We start from the raw sequence: 20,052 nt of genomic DNA on the forward strand, positions 1-20,052 counted from the left end.
GTATTGAAGGAGTCATGCAAACAGCCTTCAACAGGATCCTTCTTTCAATCTTTATGTCAGCCGATGATCAGTGGTACACTGGTAATTGCGGTTTTGCATGCATTTACGTGGCACTAATAAATACAAATTAACATCGATTATTGAAGAACAAAGAACACAGGAGGGAAATACAAAGAAGCAGAGAGTGAGAAAAAAATGGTTTTAATGAAAAACAGGTTCAATGGAAAACTGAAAGGACATAAAATCATTGGAAAGTTTTGCAAAAATAAATTCTTCATAAAGATTGATAAATCAACCAAACCATTATATCTTCTTAGACGGCATTTGTCATAAAGGATTTCAATAGTTTTTATCTCACAATGATCTGACGAAAGCGAAAAGGTTAGAAAGCGATAAAAGATTAGCTGAAAGGACAAAAGAATAAGACATTGCTCAGACAGATAAACATGGGATTGTCAGTGAACCGAGAGCACAAGGGAGTTTGTTGGATTCATGCTGGATCTCAAATCTCCAGAAGTCTTTGGAACAGAGAATATCCTAAGAATATCTGGAATGAAATATGAATAGTTTAAAATCAAATTTTGCTTCATTTGCTTCATTTTGTGTCCTACATTCATGCAGTGCTCTACTGTGTTCTGTAGACACAGACTTGATACTGTTGAAGATGCATTAGCACACCAAGACCAAGTGTTTCCAGGCTGCAAACCATCCGGCAACCGTTCTTTCCTCTGATTTATTCAGTGGAGCTTATCTCCTCACCTCTCCAATGTAATTTTAAGGATGACCTCTACCATTGTGCGTTCACTCTTCTCCTGTCTTTTCTGTCCCGCTATTTTCCTCTGAGCGTTCTCCTCCTGTCATTTTGCTCACAGCATCCAAGCAGCCTTGGTAACAACACATCCGGATTTGTCGTAGCTCTCTGCGGAAAGATTTGCGGAAAACGTAGTAGACAAAAGGGTTGTACACCGTTGAGCATTTTGCGAAGAGGCAGGGTAGCAAGCTGACAATGGGCGCCATGCTGTCTTTGCCCTCGGAGTGAAACATGGTCCAGAGACTGATGAACACATAGGGCGTCCAGGACACAATAAAGCCAGCGCTGATCAGGATACCCATCTGAAACACAGGAGGGAAACTTGAACTGACAACAGAAAGCAGTTCAGAGTGATTCATGTTGGACAGGCCATCGCTTTTGTCTGGAGGAAAGGGCACTAATGCATTAATTCAGAATGATGGTTCCACATGCACCATTTAATGATTAAGGTTTATGAACAACATTGTGCTTAAATATCATGTCTGGCAGGCAGGTACAGGGAAAAGTTTTCAGAACACCTGATTACCATTTTGCCCTTACCTCCTGGAGGGACAGCCCTAACAATACACTTACAAAACATTTTAAATGCAAGCTCCTGGAAAATGACAAGCACGCATGGGGCTTTTTCTTGGAATCTGTTTACTTCCATTAGTGACCTTTAAGGAGGGATTGGATCTTGATCTCTACCCACTTCTATAGTTTGGCAAACAAACAGAAAAATATTCCTGCTAGGTTTATGATTCTAGATTGGAAACCAGCTGTGCAAATTTTCTTTTTGTTGTGGCAGAAGATGGAGCCGAGGTGTGAATCGTCGTCTGTCACTGTAGCAGGAAAAACTGTTAAGCTTCCAGATGTGTGAACGCTCCAGGGTTTGCACGTACTGTGACCCTGCATGTTGTTAAACACTTAAAAGGACAAGTTTGCTGGTTTTTAACCAGTTTTGTGTTGTTACAATGGAGAAAGAGTAGCCTATACATTGTTCATTTATATGCGGACACTGTAACAATACAAAGCAGGTTGAAAATCTGCAAACGTGTCCTTTTAAGTGTTTAACAGCATGCAGTGTCACTGTACGTGCAAACCCTGCCTGGAGCGTTCACACATCTGCTGGAAGCTTAACAGAAATAAAAAAGACAAGCTTTCAAAGTAAATGGCTTTTAAAAGGAGAGAAAAAAACGACCCTTAATTTTTAGTGTACATATTGTCATCTTTCCATAAGGCAATTTGAAAAGTAAGAATGGAGCCTTCCAATTTTGAGAAAGCATATTTTAGTGTGCAATATTGGATGGCCCTTACCAGGGTGACTTTTCTCTCAACGGCCCCTGAGTTGGGCAGGGTATCATTGCTCTGGATGGACTGATAAGCCTTGTGGAGCTTCCAGGCGATGCCAGCATAGGAGAACAGGATGACTCCACATGGGATCAGGGTGCACAGGACGGCCAAAGACATAATGAACGAAGAGCCGTTTAAGGAGTGCTGGTACTCGGCCCAGTCCACAGAGCAGGCCAAACCGTAGGGTTCCGGCCCATATCCTCCCCATCCCAGAAGAGGAAACACTGCCCACAGCAGCGAATAAAGCCAGATGACACCAATCCATATACTTATAGTTTTTCTTCGAAACTTGCTTCCTGGAACAGATTTGAAATAAAAAATCTAGCCATGCCTATGAAGAAAATTCAAGACTTCTCAGGTAACAAATCCCATTGTCAATATTCTTTTCCTTAGAGTTTCTTTGTAAATGCAGAGGAGATTTGAAGTTAATTAGCAGGTTGGTGAATTTGAAAAGGAAAACAAAAACTGTCTAATTAGAAAATCACAGATTAATCATCAGCCTGTCTATATTCCACAATGATCTTTTCATGCATCATTCAGGATATCACGCATCATTTCTGTGCTTGTGTTTCACGTTGGTACAAATTAATTAAAAAGTACATATTTAAGAGTCTACATATTCAGTTCAATTAAATTCACATGTATTTGTATAACGCTTACTCATCGTTACACTTACACAGCTTTGACAGCTTTACAGAAGATACATGTGTCTAATTTCAATTTAGAGTGATCTGAAGTTATGTATTTCAGAAATGTAAAAATCACACAGTTAGCTAACAATGTATTTTACATCGAACATGTTAAAAGCTCATTTTGAATGATTAATCATATATAAAAATGGGTCATACAATTGGCTGAGCTTGTCCACCAAATGACAGGATTATAAGCAGCCTATATACAAGCTACCTTTTCTGGAAAGTTTACATAGAGTGTTGTTAATATGAATATATTAAACTAAATAACTTTTTATTACAAGAACATATATTTCTTGGAATTAAAAACAGGGCCCAATGTGTTAAAGGAATTTTCAGCATTGATTTTTCACAGGTGTTTTACCCATATTATGAATTATGGACTGCATAGGGTTAAAGGAAATGTCTGTTAATGGCTAATGTCCTTGCAGAAAATTACATTTTTACAGAATTTTTCTTACAGTGTATTTTCTAAATGCATAAATGTCATAATAACTCAATCGTCCGGTGAAACAATAGACTACAATCATTAGTCTAAATATTGACTGCAAGCTCACATTCAGATCTGCATCCATACAATCAACAACCGATGGAAAGAAACGAGTCTTTCCACCTAGTTTCACTAATCTGTTTCACTTGGATATAGAAGAAAATATTGTTTCTTGTCAACTATCAACTATTGAAAACTTTAATTTAACAGCACATAATCGAACCCTTTATATTGCGCGACTTCATGCCATTTGTGTTGACAATGTATTATTTTAGGCTTCCTGCCTTAACAATCTCGTTTTATCATCAAACAGTAGAAACACAGTGATGTTTCATCTATTTATTCTTATTTTACTGTGATTACATTTTGCTAGTACAAATTAGTTTTTCAATCTCTGAACTGTAAAAGCATACATTTTATAGGGGAAACCAGGGCTAGTTGTCACGTTTTACAGTGAATATTTCTCAGGTTTAGTTTTGAAAGTTAAGTGTGGTAATGTATAGACAAATCTTACAATTTTGCCTACTAAATGATATTGAACATTTACACTGTTATTGCCCAGTATATATAAACAACAGTTCATTAAACACACATTGACCTTTGTGCTTGGATGCAGCAAAATTAAATTAAATATTGTATCAATAAAGCAATTCATGTTTCTACATTTTTTAAGATGCTGTTTGAATCTCACTTGTTTGGGACCTAATGCGATCAGCACAGTACCTGATTTTGGAGGGTTTCCTGTCACAAGATATCTCACTAACCCCATGACGGCCAGAGTCACGATGCTGGCCACGCTGAAGATCATACCCATCAGGCCATAGTACAGGCAGGAAGGGTCACCTCCAATCCAGGCGTGGTTGAAGGCAGAGGCGATTGAGAGTGGGTACATGCTGAGAGCCATACCAATGTCAGTCACAGCCAGATTGACTGTGAGGAGCTCTGGAGCTTTGAGAACACTGTGACGCCAAGCGGCTGCTACCAGGACGGCTGCGTTGCCCAGGATGGAGAGGAAGGCTGGAGAAAAATTGGTGGTAAACAAAGTAAAAATCAAATTTCAGATCAATCAAATAACTAGCAAGACTGTGTCTCATTTATGACAGTCACTTTTAAGAAAAGTCTGTTCACTCGGCAATCATTTGCAACACCTCAGGGCAGCTATTTGAGCATCCAAGACCAAGTCCTATTTAAGTGACTGATAACTGAAATCTTATAAAAAGCTTGCCACACTCACATTTACATAACATATTTCAAATCAGGAACAACAATCTGACATAAATTGTCCCATAAACATTATAACTTGTCAAAGTTGCACTTTCTCGCATATTACATGAGTGCATCGTCTTGATATTTGATAAAGTCTTTGTTCGTGATTCTGGCTGGATTATCTTCACCTGTACTGTTTGATCGTATAACTAACATTACATCCATCCACCACCAGTACCAAAGAATTTATTTGAACCCTTTCAAATAGAGGTCACTACAGTGGACAGCTGTTCCAAAAAAAAAAAAATTGTTTTATGCATGAGTTTTATAGTTGCACATCAACCTCAGGACACTAGTGCATCATCCATACATTGCCAACAAGTGGCAAGCCCCTGTAATTTTTTTCCAAACCAAGATGGCCGACGGCCAGTCAGAAATGCCAAGTTGCTCTGGAATATCAATCAGTTCCTTCTTTCCTGGGAGACACTTGCAGGTAAAAAAATTTTTGTAGCATCAAGTAACATCTAAGAAGTCATATCATTGTTAAAGTATTGATATTAGATTAGGGAGGAAATTCTGATTAATCATCTGTTTACAATAATTGAAGCTGTGACTGTGTTATATATTTTGTAGCCTATATATGTTAATATATTTGTTAAATACGCACAGTGTAGCTGTGCTATTTCTGTTTTATAATACAGTATCTCTTCAGTTAAAATAAAAAACGCACACTGTCTACTCAAGTGGACATCTGAAAATCTCTTTGAAAAAAAAATGTGTATAAAATAAAAGTACAAATCTTTTATTTTATTTTATTTGAATTAAGTTTAAATTGAACAAACTATTATGATAAAAAAAATAGTATTAAAATGTTAGCAGGAATCAAAATTGATGAAATAAGTAAGGATGTTATTTCAGCAACGTGTATATCGTGACGTTAGGCACGTGCACTCTGCAGGCCAGAACACGACATCACAACACAAAAACCATCTCCCAAAAATGATGTTCAAAATGATGTATGTAAAATATATGTACTACATAAAAGTATACTCGCATTTAACTGTTTGTTAGCTACTTAAGGGGAGCGCACGCGACCTCCCCATACGGACTGATGTGTGTCACAGTTGTGTAGAAGTAGGCTAGCGAAAGAAATAAACCCCCAAAAGAAGGAAATATCCATTTGCTAATGATAATATTTGAGTTTAATTTGTTAATTTCATGATTTTAAAGCCACCTACTCGAAGTTTGACAATGTGATTTTGTTAATTAGACTTAATATATTTGACAGATTCGCACCTTGGCTTGGATTACTGGGTTTTGGATTATTTTTGGATGTTCTTTTACAGTCCATAAAGAGAATCTTAAGGTAAGTTTTTTTTTTAATTCACTCATATTAGCGGCTTCTTATAATTTTTTTTTTTTTTTTTTTTACTGAGTAGCACTAGGCTATACATTACATTTTCATCTGTATCGCGCGCGAACCATTCTTTTGTCGACCCCAGAACTTTACAGCCAAATTCTCGTAGACGTTTAAAATCTTAAAATAAATCTGTTAATAAATTGGTGAATAATGACAGTAGGCTATGCCTTGTCAATGTAGTAGGCCTAGCTACTTTTAGCCTATTTGTTTGCAAATTATTTTCTGTTGTAGCCTAGTTGCAAAATGTTGTTTGAAGATGCTGTTGAAACGTGTAGGTATGCGAATACATATGAATACTTATTTTAAAAACTTATTTTTATTTTATTTTACATATTATTTTGACTTTCTTTGTTGGGGTTCAAGTTTCAACCCTTTACTACTTTAGGGTCAGACTCTTGAATTAGCCTATTTGTAAGTCGCAAACAGGTTGTAAACTATAAGCTATTGGCGATACAATCTCAGCTTTGTATGACTAGATCGTCTCTGTTTACAGTAGGCATGTATGCATGTCATTTTTATTTATTTTTTGTTTATATAAAAAAAAAAGGAAGACCACTAGCCTATTTGAAAAATCTAAATGTCACTAAGCAATCATGGTGACTCTTCTACTGAAAAGATATGTTCTACATCATTTATGATGGGATGAAAATCCACCCAAAGATCAATTTCGCAGGGTTGAACAGTAAGGCATTTCATCTAGCCAACGGCAGTAAAAAAGCAGGCCAGAAATCTGAGTGATTCTCTTGTGTGGTCAACAGTGTTCTTGGAAATGGTCTTTAAGGCCCCCGGGAATCAAAATGGAAGTTTTTTGGCTTTTAGTATGAATATGTTAGCCTTACTGTTATCTATAAGCTAGTGTGCTCCAAAACAATGAAAAAAATTAGAATTTAGAGATAAGCATTCAAAACGTACAGTCTCTCACTTCCGTCAATATGGATCAATGATTTTAATGACATCACTCTGCACTTCAGCTTCTCGTCAGATTTTCTGTCTAATCAAATGCTCTCTAATCTACAGCCCCCATCACCCAAAAACACACATTATATATATGCTGATATTGTGGCTAATATCGGTAACTTTTTCACACACATAGTGCACTAAATAAGGGATAGGGAACGATTCAGACAGTGTAGATATGCTTTCCATTGGGGCAAATTAAGTCTGGTTTCACTTTAGTACGCGAACCGTGAGCTGAGTGAAGTTATCAAGAACGCTGCTGTTCCATTTGCAGAATTAACAGACTTTAACTTGTGTACTTGTTGTTGAGAAACTACTACAAAAAGCACTGAGCAGATCATAGGTGCAAGTTGGCGCAGACCAGAAAACATTTCAGACCCATATGAATTCTGCCCAAGAATGCTGTATTTAAAAGCGATATGGAGGAGATTAGAGGAGAAACGGTTAGAGATTAGGAGGAAACTGTGGCTTTACTGAACTCAACAGCTCTGGTCATACCACACACTGTAGTATTTTGCAACTAACCGTGCGAAAATAAGTAAATATTCTGCTAATTATATTGATATATGCTAGGGGAGTTTTGCAAAAATGTAGGCAGAGGCACAATTGATAATGGGTTGCGGGACATTATGTAATGCAAATATAACCATTCTCAATTCGATGAGCTAGTTACGCAATTAATAGCTTTCCCAATATAAAAATTCTATTCAGGCAAATTTCTAATTAAAATATCATATGACTTATCGTTAACTCATGGCTGATGTGTGACGAAGGCAGGCTTTAGAGATTGTGCTTTATTATCTAAAGTTTGTTGGAAGCAGGTCTTTTCACATTAGCACACTTAATGTCACATCACTGACATTTACCTGTGTCAACATCTGTTCATGTCGTGTTCATAAATAGATGTATAAATACAGGCAGGGGGACATTAACCTTATGACAGGGTTAAAACAGATTCCCAGAAAAGCCTAACAGGTATTCTCTGATGCTGTCGCATGACAACAGATGCACTCTGACATGAATATGACTCATTTCAATGATCTTGCATAAAAAAACGCAGGCAACCGCTAATTAGAAAAATAATTACGGCACGATTTTTTCTACAGTCTGATTTTTTAGACGCTCAGTCTCCATCGAGGTGCCAAAAAGTAATTAAGCAAAAGAACAATATTGCTTCCTATCCTCTGTTTAATCTCACTCTAATCAGACAAAGCGCTGACATGCTATTGCGTCTTTGGGTGAAAAGCATTAAATTAGTATTTAATAGTGTACTGAGCAGTTCAACTGTTTACATAACTAGATTTAATGTTATTTCTAAAGCGCTGCATGTTTTGTTGCACTTCTGCAAATGCATGTCAGACAGAACATTGGATAAATTCATAAATCACTGTCAGATATTTCTTGGTGCATTCTTAGGGATTTGCACGGATCTGGTGTAAACGGTACACACAGTCAAGTGAGCTGTCTCTGAGAGCATTACAAAGACGTTCATCAACTCTGTGATTTCCTTTGTACAGCTCAGTGGAGCGCAGTCACATTCTCTTGAGCACATCAGGAGCTGTCTGTCCTCCGCTCTGCTCGCAACTGCGTCCGAAGCTGCCTTATGCATGCTGTTTATATTATATCCTATTAAAATGCCATAATGTTTTTAAGTATCTTTACCTAGATGTACAATGTAAAAAGAAGAAGTTTTTTTTCCAAAATAAAACAACAGATTATTGGAGTATATTTGACAAGAAAATACAATTTCAGTCTTTCTACTTGCCGTTTCTTTGTAATTATTTGTGAAATGTAGCAATTTCTGAGTCAAAATATTCAAAGTAAATCTTAGTCCCTTTTTCTTTATTAGTGTACCAAACATTTTTTAGCTTTTTTTCCCAGTTTATTTCTAGAAATATAAAGTCACTGAAACTGAAATTGAATTTGCTCTAGATCTTTTCAACCAAAGGTCCATGAAAGTGATATCATATCTGTATATAATATTCATTACATTTCGATAAGGATGCATGATAATAATTTTTATGTTATATTACTGATAACTGAGTGCGAAAGTGTCCAATATTAAAAATTCTGTACTTTTTTTTACTGAATATATTTAAAATGAAACCCTAAAATCAAATGCTTTAAATGCTACAAGTGAATTTAGGCATCATGCACAGTATGAAAAATGCACATTCATTTTGAGATTTACTACATTTAATAGTGTTCTTAAATTATAAGTGAACTATCAAAGTGAACTTTCAAAGATGAACTATAAGTGAGCATTATACGTGACAGCAAAGGTAATCTAAATGTAAAAATGGAGGAAATGAGCATGCATTGCACAATACATATCAAATATTGACATATAATCATTTAAAAAACACTAATATCACCAGATAATTGATAAGTATACTGCTATATAATGCATCCCTAACATTAACTAATAATCTAACAAAGATGATATAATCATGATATATAACAAATTACAATTTTTAGGTGACCTATACATTGAAAAAGTAGTCTACTGTTGAAACCTGTTTGAGACCTGAAACCATGCATGTTTTTACTCAAATGCTGCATATTAAGTTGTCTGAATGAGCAGCGATGCAGCTATCATAAGTTTCGGACATCCGCCCGTGTTCTCTCATTCTTACCACCATCAGAAATGCAAAGCCATCTGCAAAGATTGCGTGGACTGCTAGAGATCTAATGTACTGTAAATGCACTGCAGTGCCACTTACCTATACTGTAGATACAAACATTTGAAGTTGTTGCATTTGTCAAACAGGGACATTCAGAGAGCACATATACTGTAATACTCCTATTGTGTTGACAGAAGGTTATTTTGTGTGCGAGTGTACTGTACGTCTAACCCCCCCTGAGGGAATAGGAGAAACATGTTCAATGACCTTATTCCTCTGACCTTCAAATGAGATAGAGCTTTTTTCCAGTTGTAAATGTATCTGCAGGTATTATATATGAAATGATTCTCAGAGTAAAAATGTAAGATTTTTTTTCATGTTTGTGCTATGCATAACCTGAGACAGTGAAACTGCAGATACAAACAGAGTAAGCACTTAACTTCTGGACTTATAGAGGCTTGTCATGGATTTCAGTAGCCGTATTTGTAATTCTTTTTCAGCTATGCTGTGCTATGCATGGCTAAAAAGTCATTATAACACAACCCTTGAGGTTGCGGCAGTAAATTAACATGGAATCAGTGTAAATACAAATTGTGATGCCCAATTCACCATTTTAAATAATAAATAATATTTAAAATAATGTATCAGTGGTATGATATCATTGTCACAGCAACAACATAAAAAACAATGTGTTAATCCTTAAATTATAGACTTAAATTACAGTTTGACATTTTTTTAAATTAGCTTTCATAGTGGTGCACAGTAGGAATGTAGGCGTACTTGGAAGAATTTGATATTGACATCTCTGATTTCAAACTTTGGTTTAAATTGTTGAGATCTCTTCTGAAGATTACTGCAGACTTTTTCCTCAGAAGAAACATCTTAGGAGAAAGGGTCAGCCTTTGTTATTGCGTTGTTGGAGAAACCTTTGAGATTACAGAGATGTTTTGTGATGTTTCTCAGTTATTAGTATGCTGTGTGGAGAGAAAAGTATTTTATGTTGTAAAGAGCATAAAATGGTCCTATTCATATCTTTGTTATTGAGCTGGTGATCATGAATGTATGTCGAGGGAAGATTTGAAGATGAGAAGCACATCTTTTAGAGCATGTTGAGACTGTATTTGCATGCATAGTGCTGGTTGCTGTCTGAGTTAATCTCTGATTATTCATTATTAACCCACTTGCGTAGTGGTTTTCAACACATGCTACATTTAAATGCCTGGGAAATGGGAATTTATGTAACTTGTCCACAATAAGCAATGGGTCTATAAAAATAGACTTTGGTTTCCATGGCTCTCTGACTTTGAAATTTATCTCTGTACATTGTGGCTAAAAATGGTGAATGACTTAATAAACCAATTACATAATCTCAATCTAGATTTAATGAATAAAAAATCATCTGACTGGGACCTGAAAGGGATTGAACAATGATCATTTCATGTATCTTAATGAGTGATCAATCATGGCTAAACATATTATTCAGAATTGAACTTTGTATTCTTCATCTTGGTCTGAGATCTAGTTTGATTTCTAAGTAATTGCAGCTTGTTAAGCATCAAATCCAGTCACCATTTACTGTGTTCAAAATTTACAAGCAATATTGTATAATAATATCATAAATAACAGTTAAGTAATCATGGATGTTTTGGATCAAACTGGTTTTGTTCTTGTATGTGGTCATTAGCTTTTCCAAGCTGGTAGGGCTGTGCGATTTGGGGAAAATATCTAGTTGGGTTTTTGTCTGACAGATATTGCGATTCGATTTGCGATTTAATTTAGTAAAGTCAAGCTTCAGCTCAACATTCTTAATAGTGTGGAGCACACACTATAAATTAAAGGAGTACAATGCCCTTAACTACTACCTTTTAGTCTAGCAGATGCAGTGTCCCTTTCTATTAGTGTTCACTTTGTCAGCTATTTTTAATTTAGTCTTAGTCCTGTGTCAAATGTACTTTTTAGTTATCATATTTCGTCCTGTGGTTTAGTATAGTTTTCATCAATCAATGAAAACTTAGTCACATTTTCTTACTGCTACATAATGATTCAATTGATAATCCCAATTATTTTGCTTGAAATTATAATCATAGCGATTATTGTCATTTGAGAAATGTATTTCATCAGAATTATTGCACTTTCACCTATAAGAACAAATCAAGAGAATGTCAACCCAAACACGTGGTTTGTTTTACCTCATGTAGTTTCCTGATTTATTATAGGCCATTTATCATATCATATAGGCCTACTGGTAAAACAAGAAACCTCTCAAAAAGGTGAAATTCCTAGTAATCCAAATTTCTTAAATATTTTTCTATTAAAACAACAGCAAAAAAGATGTATTGTCATACAGAGCTGGATAAGTGCAGTTATTCAGCAATCACAAGGCTATAGTCGAGATCCATGTTTGGATTTATCTTGTTTGGATTTTATTTTTTATCGCAGATTCAGTCGCAAAGTCGTGAAAGAACACAGACCGACTGAAGGACACTTTAATTTGAGCAGAAAATCTCAAATGGAGATTGCTAAACTGGACTTAACAAGATTTACATGAAAATAATGTTTGTTTGCATTTTTGTTTAATATGGCCATGAGGTGATCAGTGTTTGTTCCATCCAAGACTAAAATGCTATAGTAAATTTGTGTTATGATTACTGTCTATCAAGCCAGACAGTCAAACAATAGGTTGTGATTTGCTGGCATGCTTCCTCAATGTTAATGTGAATGTAATGCCAATGCCCTCCTGACTAAATCGTGGACAAGGAAATTACTGGAGTCTAGTGATAACAGTGGCATCACACTGTGGCTCTGGGGTAAAGCAAATGAAACGTGATATCGTGCCAATCCCTTGCATATAAAAATCACCATACCTGACAGAATTTATGTACACAGTCAAATGTAACATAAACATTTATATAATAGATCAAACAACTGCAAAAATTAAATAATGGATATGTTTTGTGTGAATGATTAAATTTGTCACTCAAGTCTCATTTAAAATAAATGTATATTATTCGGATCCTTCAGAATATAATTTTCCACCAGTGACAATCATTAATATTTTAAAAAGAACTTGCAAGGTTATGAAACTTTTTTTTCCCACCCACTTTCTTCACGCATTAAACATAATTCAGAGAGTTATTTCTTTTGAAAATATAAAACCTTTCAATAGTATTCTGAATTTCAAAAGTATTATGAAAAAGCAGCACTAACCAACCACCAGCAAGTACGTCCCCGCACCGTAATCAACAGCAGGAGACAGTTTAGAGGTGTATCGATCCATTCCAGCTTCTCAGTCTGAATTGTCTGTGAACGTCATCCTGGGGTTTTTTAATTTCATCTCCATTTCGCCAGGAAAAACACTCCAATTTGACAGTCTGTGATCATAATCATTAGCACCGCGCACTTAATTTCTCCCGCACCTTTTCAGAGTAATCCCTCTTCATACATGGACGACCACACAAACTCATTCACTCGTGTGCTACTTGAGCTTGCATAAGAATCATAGAGACCCATCCTGTTGATTAGGAATGCAACTCACACTGGTGTGACAACGTGACAGTCTGTAGCGTCTAAACTGTCCACCTCATTTCATGCAAATTCTTCAGTATAGCAAGATAATGCCAATAACATGTGTCAAGATGGAATTCTGGGCTGTGTCACTATTGCAAACTTATCACAAAGGGGCATCTGTCACACCGTTTTATATATTGCAGAAGATATGAGCATGAAACGCATCGTTATGTAAGTGCAGCTGTCTAACAGCTCAAGTAAACTATTTGATATTAACAGAAAGCTGTTCTTGCAGTCTATTTGATAATATTTTATATATTCAGTGTGCATATTTAATATTCAATCACCATTTGCATTTTGCATGATTAAATTCTAAAATGTCTCAATGTAGTATCAGGTTGGGGAATTTGTTACTGCTAGATATGATTTCATTCTTAGAGACAAAAATGATCAAAATGAAATACAAACCTACAGTAACATCAATGGATCACACAACAGTCATGTCATTTTATTACAGACCCCTGTATGTGTGAACTGTTCTTTTGAAGCATTATACTTTATTTTTAACGCTATGTTATTGCTTGCCAACCGACTCATTTGGAGCTCTTCTGACATAATTTTGCAGACTAACGCTAAAGTTAGCATCACCTTGGTTCCCTCAACAAAAACCCAATAAAGAGCCTAAGTCCCGCCCCTCCGCTTCCGGGTCATGGGACCTTATTTCGGGAAAAATATGTATGGTAGTCAGTCAATGGCGAGAGACAACTTATCTTTTTATTCCATCCGAACTGTGCCCTAAATTACACATATGATGTTTGTCAATTTAAAATATAATTATGAAAGTCAAGAAAGTCGCAGTTTGTCATAAAACAGAAGAGTAACATTTAGTTTTATGTGAAAATCGCTCATTGAACTACATCTCTCGTCTCGCACTATACGTTACTGTTGCTTGTATGTGTGCAGTCTGGTACAAAACACTCAGGCATCACGGCGTAACGTTGCGATTATAATGTAAGACTATAGAAAAAAATGACAGAATTTAGCTTCAGTAAAGTTAGCTTCATTCATTGAGTGAAAAGGTATGACGTCACACGTGCGCCTTTTCGGTTTGTAGTCTTTGTAATTATGTATTTTCACAGTCTTATACCTCAACAGTTTTACATCAAACTGCGACTTTCTTGACTTTAAAATGTATCTTTTAAATTGACAAACATCATGTGTTATTCAGGGCACAATTTAAACGAGATCAAAATATGTGTTGTCTCTCGCCATTGACTACCATACAATATTTTTCCGAAATAAGGTCCCATGGTGGTCAACCGGAAGGGGAGGGACTTAGGGACTCTCTATTGGCTTTTGGAAAATGAGCTTTGTGACTGACAAGTTTATGATTATATAAGTCGCTCCGTAGTATAAGTCGCATCAGTCAAAAATGCGTCATGAAGAGGAAAAAAACATATATATGTCGCGCTGGAAATTTATTTCACAAAATCCAAGACCAAGAACAGACATTTAATCTGGAAAGGCAAGTTATTCAACTACACAATAGCACACAGAACAACAGGGTGAATAGGTGTCCGGCATGTTAACGTAACACATTAACAGTTATTCAGCTACACAATAGCATAAAGAACATATATACCTGGGAGGCTGAATAGGCTAAATTAACATTAGCCAGCGAGTCCAACAAGTTACCGGTCAGCAAGTTCACCAAGCTCCCGCGATCTCATTCCACAACACTGAATCCATTGAATTCTTCCTCGGTGTCGCTTCTGAACAACTCCGCCAACTTGAGCGCCCTCTCGTGGCTGTAGATAGTAATGTTTTCTCTTGGTTCATCTCAGTCAGTATGAATCAATTTTGATATATAAGTCGCAGGACCAGCCAAACTATGAAAAAAAAAAAAAAAGTGCGACTTTAGTCTGGAAAATACGGTAATCTTCACAAATGAACACTACATGAATTTTGAAGCCTAAATGCATTTGCCAGAAGTAAAAATCTAAAGTTAGGCCATAACACATTGCAAGAGTGCGAGTAGAAAGGCTATGAAAGTGGACTAGCAAGTACAGTAGTTTAACTGTTCGATGTTATGACGGTTAATGTCCCAGACAACCTCTCTAGTCCCATTTTGCCACTTTTTAGCAAGTGACTTTTTCTAGGCACATAAAAACTTAAAATCCCAAGCGTAATGTAACCATTTGGTCACTCCAGGTTTTGTCCCTTTTCTAATAAATTACTTTGTTCTGGGTTTTCATTTTGTTCAATGACTTCAATCTGAAACTGTAATGCAGAGCATTCAATAATGACAATAAGATCGGAACTCGTAGGGTATTACTGATGTATTTTGTTGTAGAATAAAATATGGAAATATCTTGAGCTTGTGCTCACCACAGACCTTATTTCAGACATTTAATCAAAAACCCATACAAAAAACCCATTAACTTTTGGATGATGAAACCGTAAGTTATGTTGGATCATTGGGTTATAGGCATGAGTAGGCTATGTCATGGGTCATTATCGCTCCCTGCCACTAGTGTCACTCACTGAATTTTATTGCACCTAGATTTGCTTTTTTTTTTTTTTTTTTTTTTTTTTTTACACCTTACCATCAATCTTTCACACTCTATTCCAAGCAAATGTCACTGCTTTTCTTCATTATCCGCTGTAATTTCCAGAGGTGTTACTGTATTCAACAACTATTAAAGCATCATGCTATTCGGGCTCTTCTGCTCTCACTGAAGGACTTAGTTACCTTCATACCTGACCTTTAAGCCAACAGAAATCAAATCTGCCTGATTCATATTCGTGTTTGCGAGTTCTTGTCATAATTCCACTGATGCACACAAAAGATTATTAATTTAAAAGATTCAAAAGAGTGGCTTGCTCAGACATTTTTCATAGAGTTTGTTCTTTATCATTCGCCTCCGTTATTCATGTCCATCATTTTCTGTTCATAATTTGTAAGGACCTTTTTGGATGTGGTTCCTGATTGTTTCAGTGGGTTGAAATCTTTATTTTGTTCATGGGCAAGGTCTAATGTGGCAAAATATATTAAAATATTTTATATGCATTATCATTCAAACCGACAAATTTGAAATTTCTTCTGAGGTGATCAGACTGTGCGTTATCTAGCACTGGCATTGAGAGCAAATGACTGAAGTGGTGAATAGGTTTTCAGCCCTCACTGTGCTTTTTCACTGTCCCTCCTGCAGGAAGTTCTTTTAGTGTGCAAAAATGGATAAAAGTGCAGCTCTTGTCAAATTTAGTGTTTTGTTTTGATTAATGGTTGTCTAGAAAACTCTTCTCAAACAAAGTGACAACACAAATTGGGAGCAGGCCTGTGATCCTTCACACCACATAAAGAGTAACACTTTACTTTCTAGGTCACGCCCTGCTTGGTCAAAACCTGCAGTTTTATATCAGGCTATATTAATATGTAATATAGGCTATTTCTTTAAAGGTGTGTGCGCGTGTGTGTGTGGATATGCATGTGCACACACACACATGTTGTGTTTTCATGTTTTTTGTGGGGACATTCATAGACAATTATTTTTTTTAGGGATGCATGATCTATATCGGCCACCATATCGGTATCGGACGATATATGTACATTTTTGGTATTATCGTTATGTTATCGATATATTAAAGTCGATAAATAATGGATTATTTCCTTCAGCTTTGACATTTCAGATGTGCACAGCTAAAACATTTACAAAACTCTTAACTATTTCAAACTTTTAAGTGTATTCATTGTTAAATAGAGGAGGCTGACTTGCAGAAATGCAGTCTCTCTTCCAGCGAGTCCCTCGAGGATATTTTCAGCCATTTTCTTTAAAGTCAGACCATAAGCTTCCCAGATGTTTCTTAAATTATTTAAAACCTTTCCTTGCAGTCTCATAAACAACTCAGCCTACATTCATTTTAAACTAAAATATCTAATTAATTTAACAAGAGCCAAAAAGAGCATCTTAGACTCATCATATCCAGCCTGCTTATACGAAGCGGACAGAAGAAGCATTTATAGTGACATCAAAGTTGTTTGGCTATCCTGTGAAACCTGCAAAGCTTTTTTTTCATATATTCCAGATCTGTCTGTGTGTTTTAGATGTCTTTCATATTATGTATGAGGTTGGGCAGAGCACAGCTGTAAGAGTCTTATGCTGTCAGTCCAATTGCTTCACTGTCGAGCACAGGATTTACAGGCTGTCAGGGGAGACAGGTCTCCTGTTAGCATCACGTACACTGAGATGGTGAGGTAGAAGACCTAAGAGAGTCACAAAGAAACAGAGTAGCTATAACTCTGTGGTCATTAAAAATCCCAGGATTTCGAAAAAGAGTAGGGGTGTAACCCCGGCATCCTGGCCAAATTTGCCCAGTGGCGGCTATCCATAATGGCCTCCTAATCATCCCCAATAGGGCTGCCGTCGCATCATCCAGGTGATGCTGCACATTGGTCGTGGTTGAGGAGATTCCCAATTCCACACTGTAAAAAATTTATTTCATTATTTGTAATCACAACTTTTTATCTTTTGTCAAATCAACTTCGATAATTAATGTAGTTCAGATTGTCATGATTCTGCCATCTAGTCCTTGTCTTTCTTTAAGTCTTGAGGCAGGGTCATGACAGACCCATGTTTTGTGTGCAAGCACATGGCCTTGTGTTGTCTCGTCACTCATCCCCGCCCCCTTGTTCTCCTCGTTAGTCATTATTGTTTCATCTGTGTCACCTGTTGTCCTTTGTTTCTCCCTATTTAATCCCCTTGTGTTTGCTGTCCTGTGCTGGTTCATTGTGATTCTCATTGTGTGTATCCTGTGAGACGTTACCTGTGTGTAGACCTAGACCTTCCCTGTGTGTAGACCTAGACCTTCCCTTGAGTATCTTGTGAAGAACTCTGTCTTGTAAAGTCCTGATCTTGTTGCTGTTATTAGTCTAGTTATCAGTCAAGTCTTAGTGTAGTTTGTCTTTGTTTTTTCCCACCAGTCTTTTTTTGCCCCATCGTGGGTTTTGTTTTTCCCTGTTTTTGTCTAAATAAAACTGTGTTAATAGCATACTGTCTGCGATTGGGTTCATCTCCCCACAAACCCTAACACAGATAACATGATATTTGGAGTTTCTATTGATTAAACCAATCTCCATTGCATTAACTCAATTGGTTTATTTCAATGAACTCAATATTTTAAGGCAACCAGGTAACTTACTTTTTTAAGTTAAACCAACAATATTTTTTTACAGTGCATGTAAAGCGCTTTGAGTGCCCATAAAAAGCACTATATAAATGTAACGAATTATTAATTATAATAAATATAGTAGTAAACTCCTAGTGACTAAACAACAGCAAACAGCTGCCGTGGTAGTGAGTGAACAAGATGTCAGGGTTTGGAAGGTTAGAATGGCCCCTGCTGGCGGATGCCGTAACCACACCATCTTTTTCTTTTTTGTCCATATAATACACCAGATTTCATTATACTGTAGTATAAAGTTGAGCAGTTTCATAAATGATGCATCCTGTTCCAATTAGACAGAGCATTCCTTTTGCTGTATGTTTAATGGGGACTTTGCTTTAATCTGCTTTAAATATTTGAATTGTGTTCATGTTTTAATCAGAAGGAAACATTAAAGGAGAAAGTTCTTTCATTTAAACAACAAAGCTGCATGCATTTTACATAAGAAAATTGTTTTGGTTATATTTTTTGTTTGATTTATAAATCTTTCTTTCTTTCTTTCTTTCTTTCTTTCTTTCTTTCTTTCTTTCTTTCTTTCTTTCTTTCTTTCTTTCTTTCTTTCTTTCTTTCTTTCTTTCTTTCTTTCTTTACAATTTCCCTTAATTGGAAATGAAGCACTAAATAGACCTATAGATTTAAGCTTTGATCACAGGAATAAACTATTATATATTCAAATAGAACACAGTTATTTTAAATTGTAATAATATTTCACACAATATCACTGTGTTTTACTGTGTTTTGGATTAAATTAATGCAGCCTTGGTGAGCAGAAGAGACTTCTTTAAAAACCTAAATCTTACAGATCCCAAACTTTTGAACAGTATATTAAATATAACTGGTTATATGATTTTTACTTGACATGTTTCTTTTTTTTTCAGCTTCAGGCTCAAACTATTGACTTTTGAAGTCTTTACCAAGAGAGAGCAGTATTGCACAACCAAATGGAGAAAGATTCCATGATTTACTTTATAAAAACTCTCTACATTCAAGTTTCTTCAAGGCTACATCTAACAAACCATCTCAGATCAGAGAGGCTTGTATTGGGTCTGTACATCTAATGATTGGTCATTCTGATAAAAAACATATCAGAATGAAACATAATAAATTGATTCTCCGTGAGATGAATGGTTTAAAACATCATTCTCTGGCACAGTGGGTTTAGTTTGAGCAATATGTTCCTGAAGACCGTGTCCATGTTTGAAGTGTGTGCCAAAGGCTACTACTCAGTCTAGTGGCAGCTCTGGGCAGCCTGCTTCACTTATGAACCCTATTGCAAAACTGTCCAGTCATGGAAAACCGAAACCTTCAATCAGCATATGCCTGTGAGTTAATGAAGGGGGAACAGTCCTTTGTCAAGGTTTTTAAGAAGAGGCTGAGATTATGCTAAGTCTGTGGCTGAAACCCTTGTTGGTTTTTCCTCCGTGGAGTTTGGGTGGTCCAGCAAAAGTGCTGCTGGGTTCAGTGTCTTGGCACAGGTAGCAAAGGGCTTGGATGACCGAAAACAGTCTCCACGACTATGTAATACAACTTACCCCACTAATTGTGGGTGTTTCAGCAATTAAATTACAGATGATATGTTTTTTATAAGCTCTTGCCAGGGACAATCATGACTGGTAAGCAGTTTAAAGCAGGAGGAAAAATTTAAATCACAAGCTGACGAGGTCTTATTTTTCCAAATGTATTTAGTGTGTTTAATGTATATATTTCCAGTCATATCATGCCTCATGTCACGGGTGATTTAAAATTGGATAAGGAATAATTCACCCCAAAAATCAATCCGGTTTGACTTT

General features: G+C 36.2%; 2 protein-coding genes across 13 annotated transcripts in view; one reads left to right on the forward strand and one right to left on the reverse strand.

The window, feature by feature from the left end:
* opn8a (opsin 8, group member a) lies at positions 1-14,879 on the reverse strand. Of its 5 annotated transcripts, none has more exons than XM_079584847.1 (4): positions 4,720-4,901; positions 4,049-4,342; positions 2,108-2,439; positions 1-1,113 (listed from the first exon to the last, which is right to left on the reverse strand). In XM_079584847.1, exons 1-4 carry the CDS (start codon positions 4,754-4,756, stop codon positions 802-804), a joined length of 975 nt encoding a protein of 324 aa, XP_079440973.1. In that variant the 5' UTR covers positions 4,757-4,901; the 3' UTR covers positions 1-801. The 5 variants fall into 5 exon arrangements, with proteins under 5 accessions (XP_079440973.1, XP_079440976.1, XP_079440975.1 ...); XM_079584850.1 differs by lacking the exon at positions 4,720-4,901 and adding an exon at positions 14,682-14,879 and having other exon boundaries at positions 176-1,113; XM_079584849.1 differs by having other exon boundaries at positions 185-1,113; positions 4,656-4,914.
* The window catches only part of runx2b (RUNX family transcription factor 2b), a 132,303-nt gene continuing 117,058 nt past the window's right edge, over positions 4,808-20,052 (forward strand). For 3 of the 8 annotated variants that reach the window (XM_079584837.1, XM_079584840.1, XM_079584839.1), the window contains exons 1-2: positions 4,886-5,024; positions 5,820-5,897. The gene's annotated coding sequence lies outside the window, so the exon portion shown is untranslated. Of the gene's footprint in view, positions 5,025-5,485; positions 5,548-5,819; positions 5,898-20,052 lie in introns of those variants that run through there. The other 5 variants (XM_079584842.1, XM_079584834.1, XM_079584838.1 and 2 more) reach the window with 3 other exon arrangements.

This window comes from Phoxinus phoxinus (genome assembly GCF_949152265.1).
Source record: "Phoxinus phoxinus genome assembly, chromosome: 16".
Classification (NCBI taxonomy): Eukaryota; Metazoa; Chordata; class Actinopteri; order Cypriniformes; family Leuciscidae; genus Phoxinus; species Phoxinus phoxinus.

Bases quoted from the DNA above. Each gene is read 5' to 3' on its own strand.
- opn8a (XM_079584846.1), bottom strand. From the start codon at position 12,809: ATGGATCGATACACCTCTAAACTGTCTCCTGCTGTTGATTACGGTGCG. The intron at 2,440-4,048 runs GTACTGTGCTGA...AATCTGTTCCAG, and splicing joins AGGAAACCCTCCAAAATCAG to GAAGCAAGTTTCGAAGAAAA. The intron at 1,114-2,107 runs GTAAGGGCCATC...CCTGTGTTTCAG, and splicing joins TTGAGAGAAAAGTCACCCTG to ATGGGTATCCTGATCAGCGC.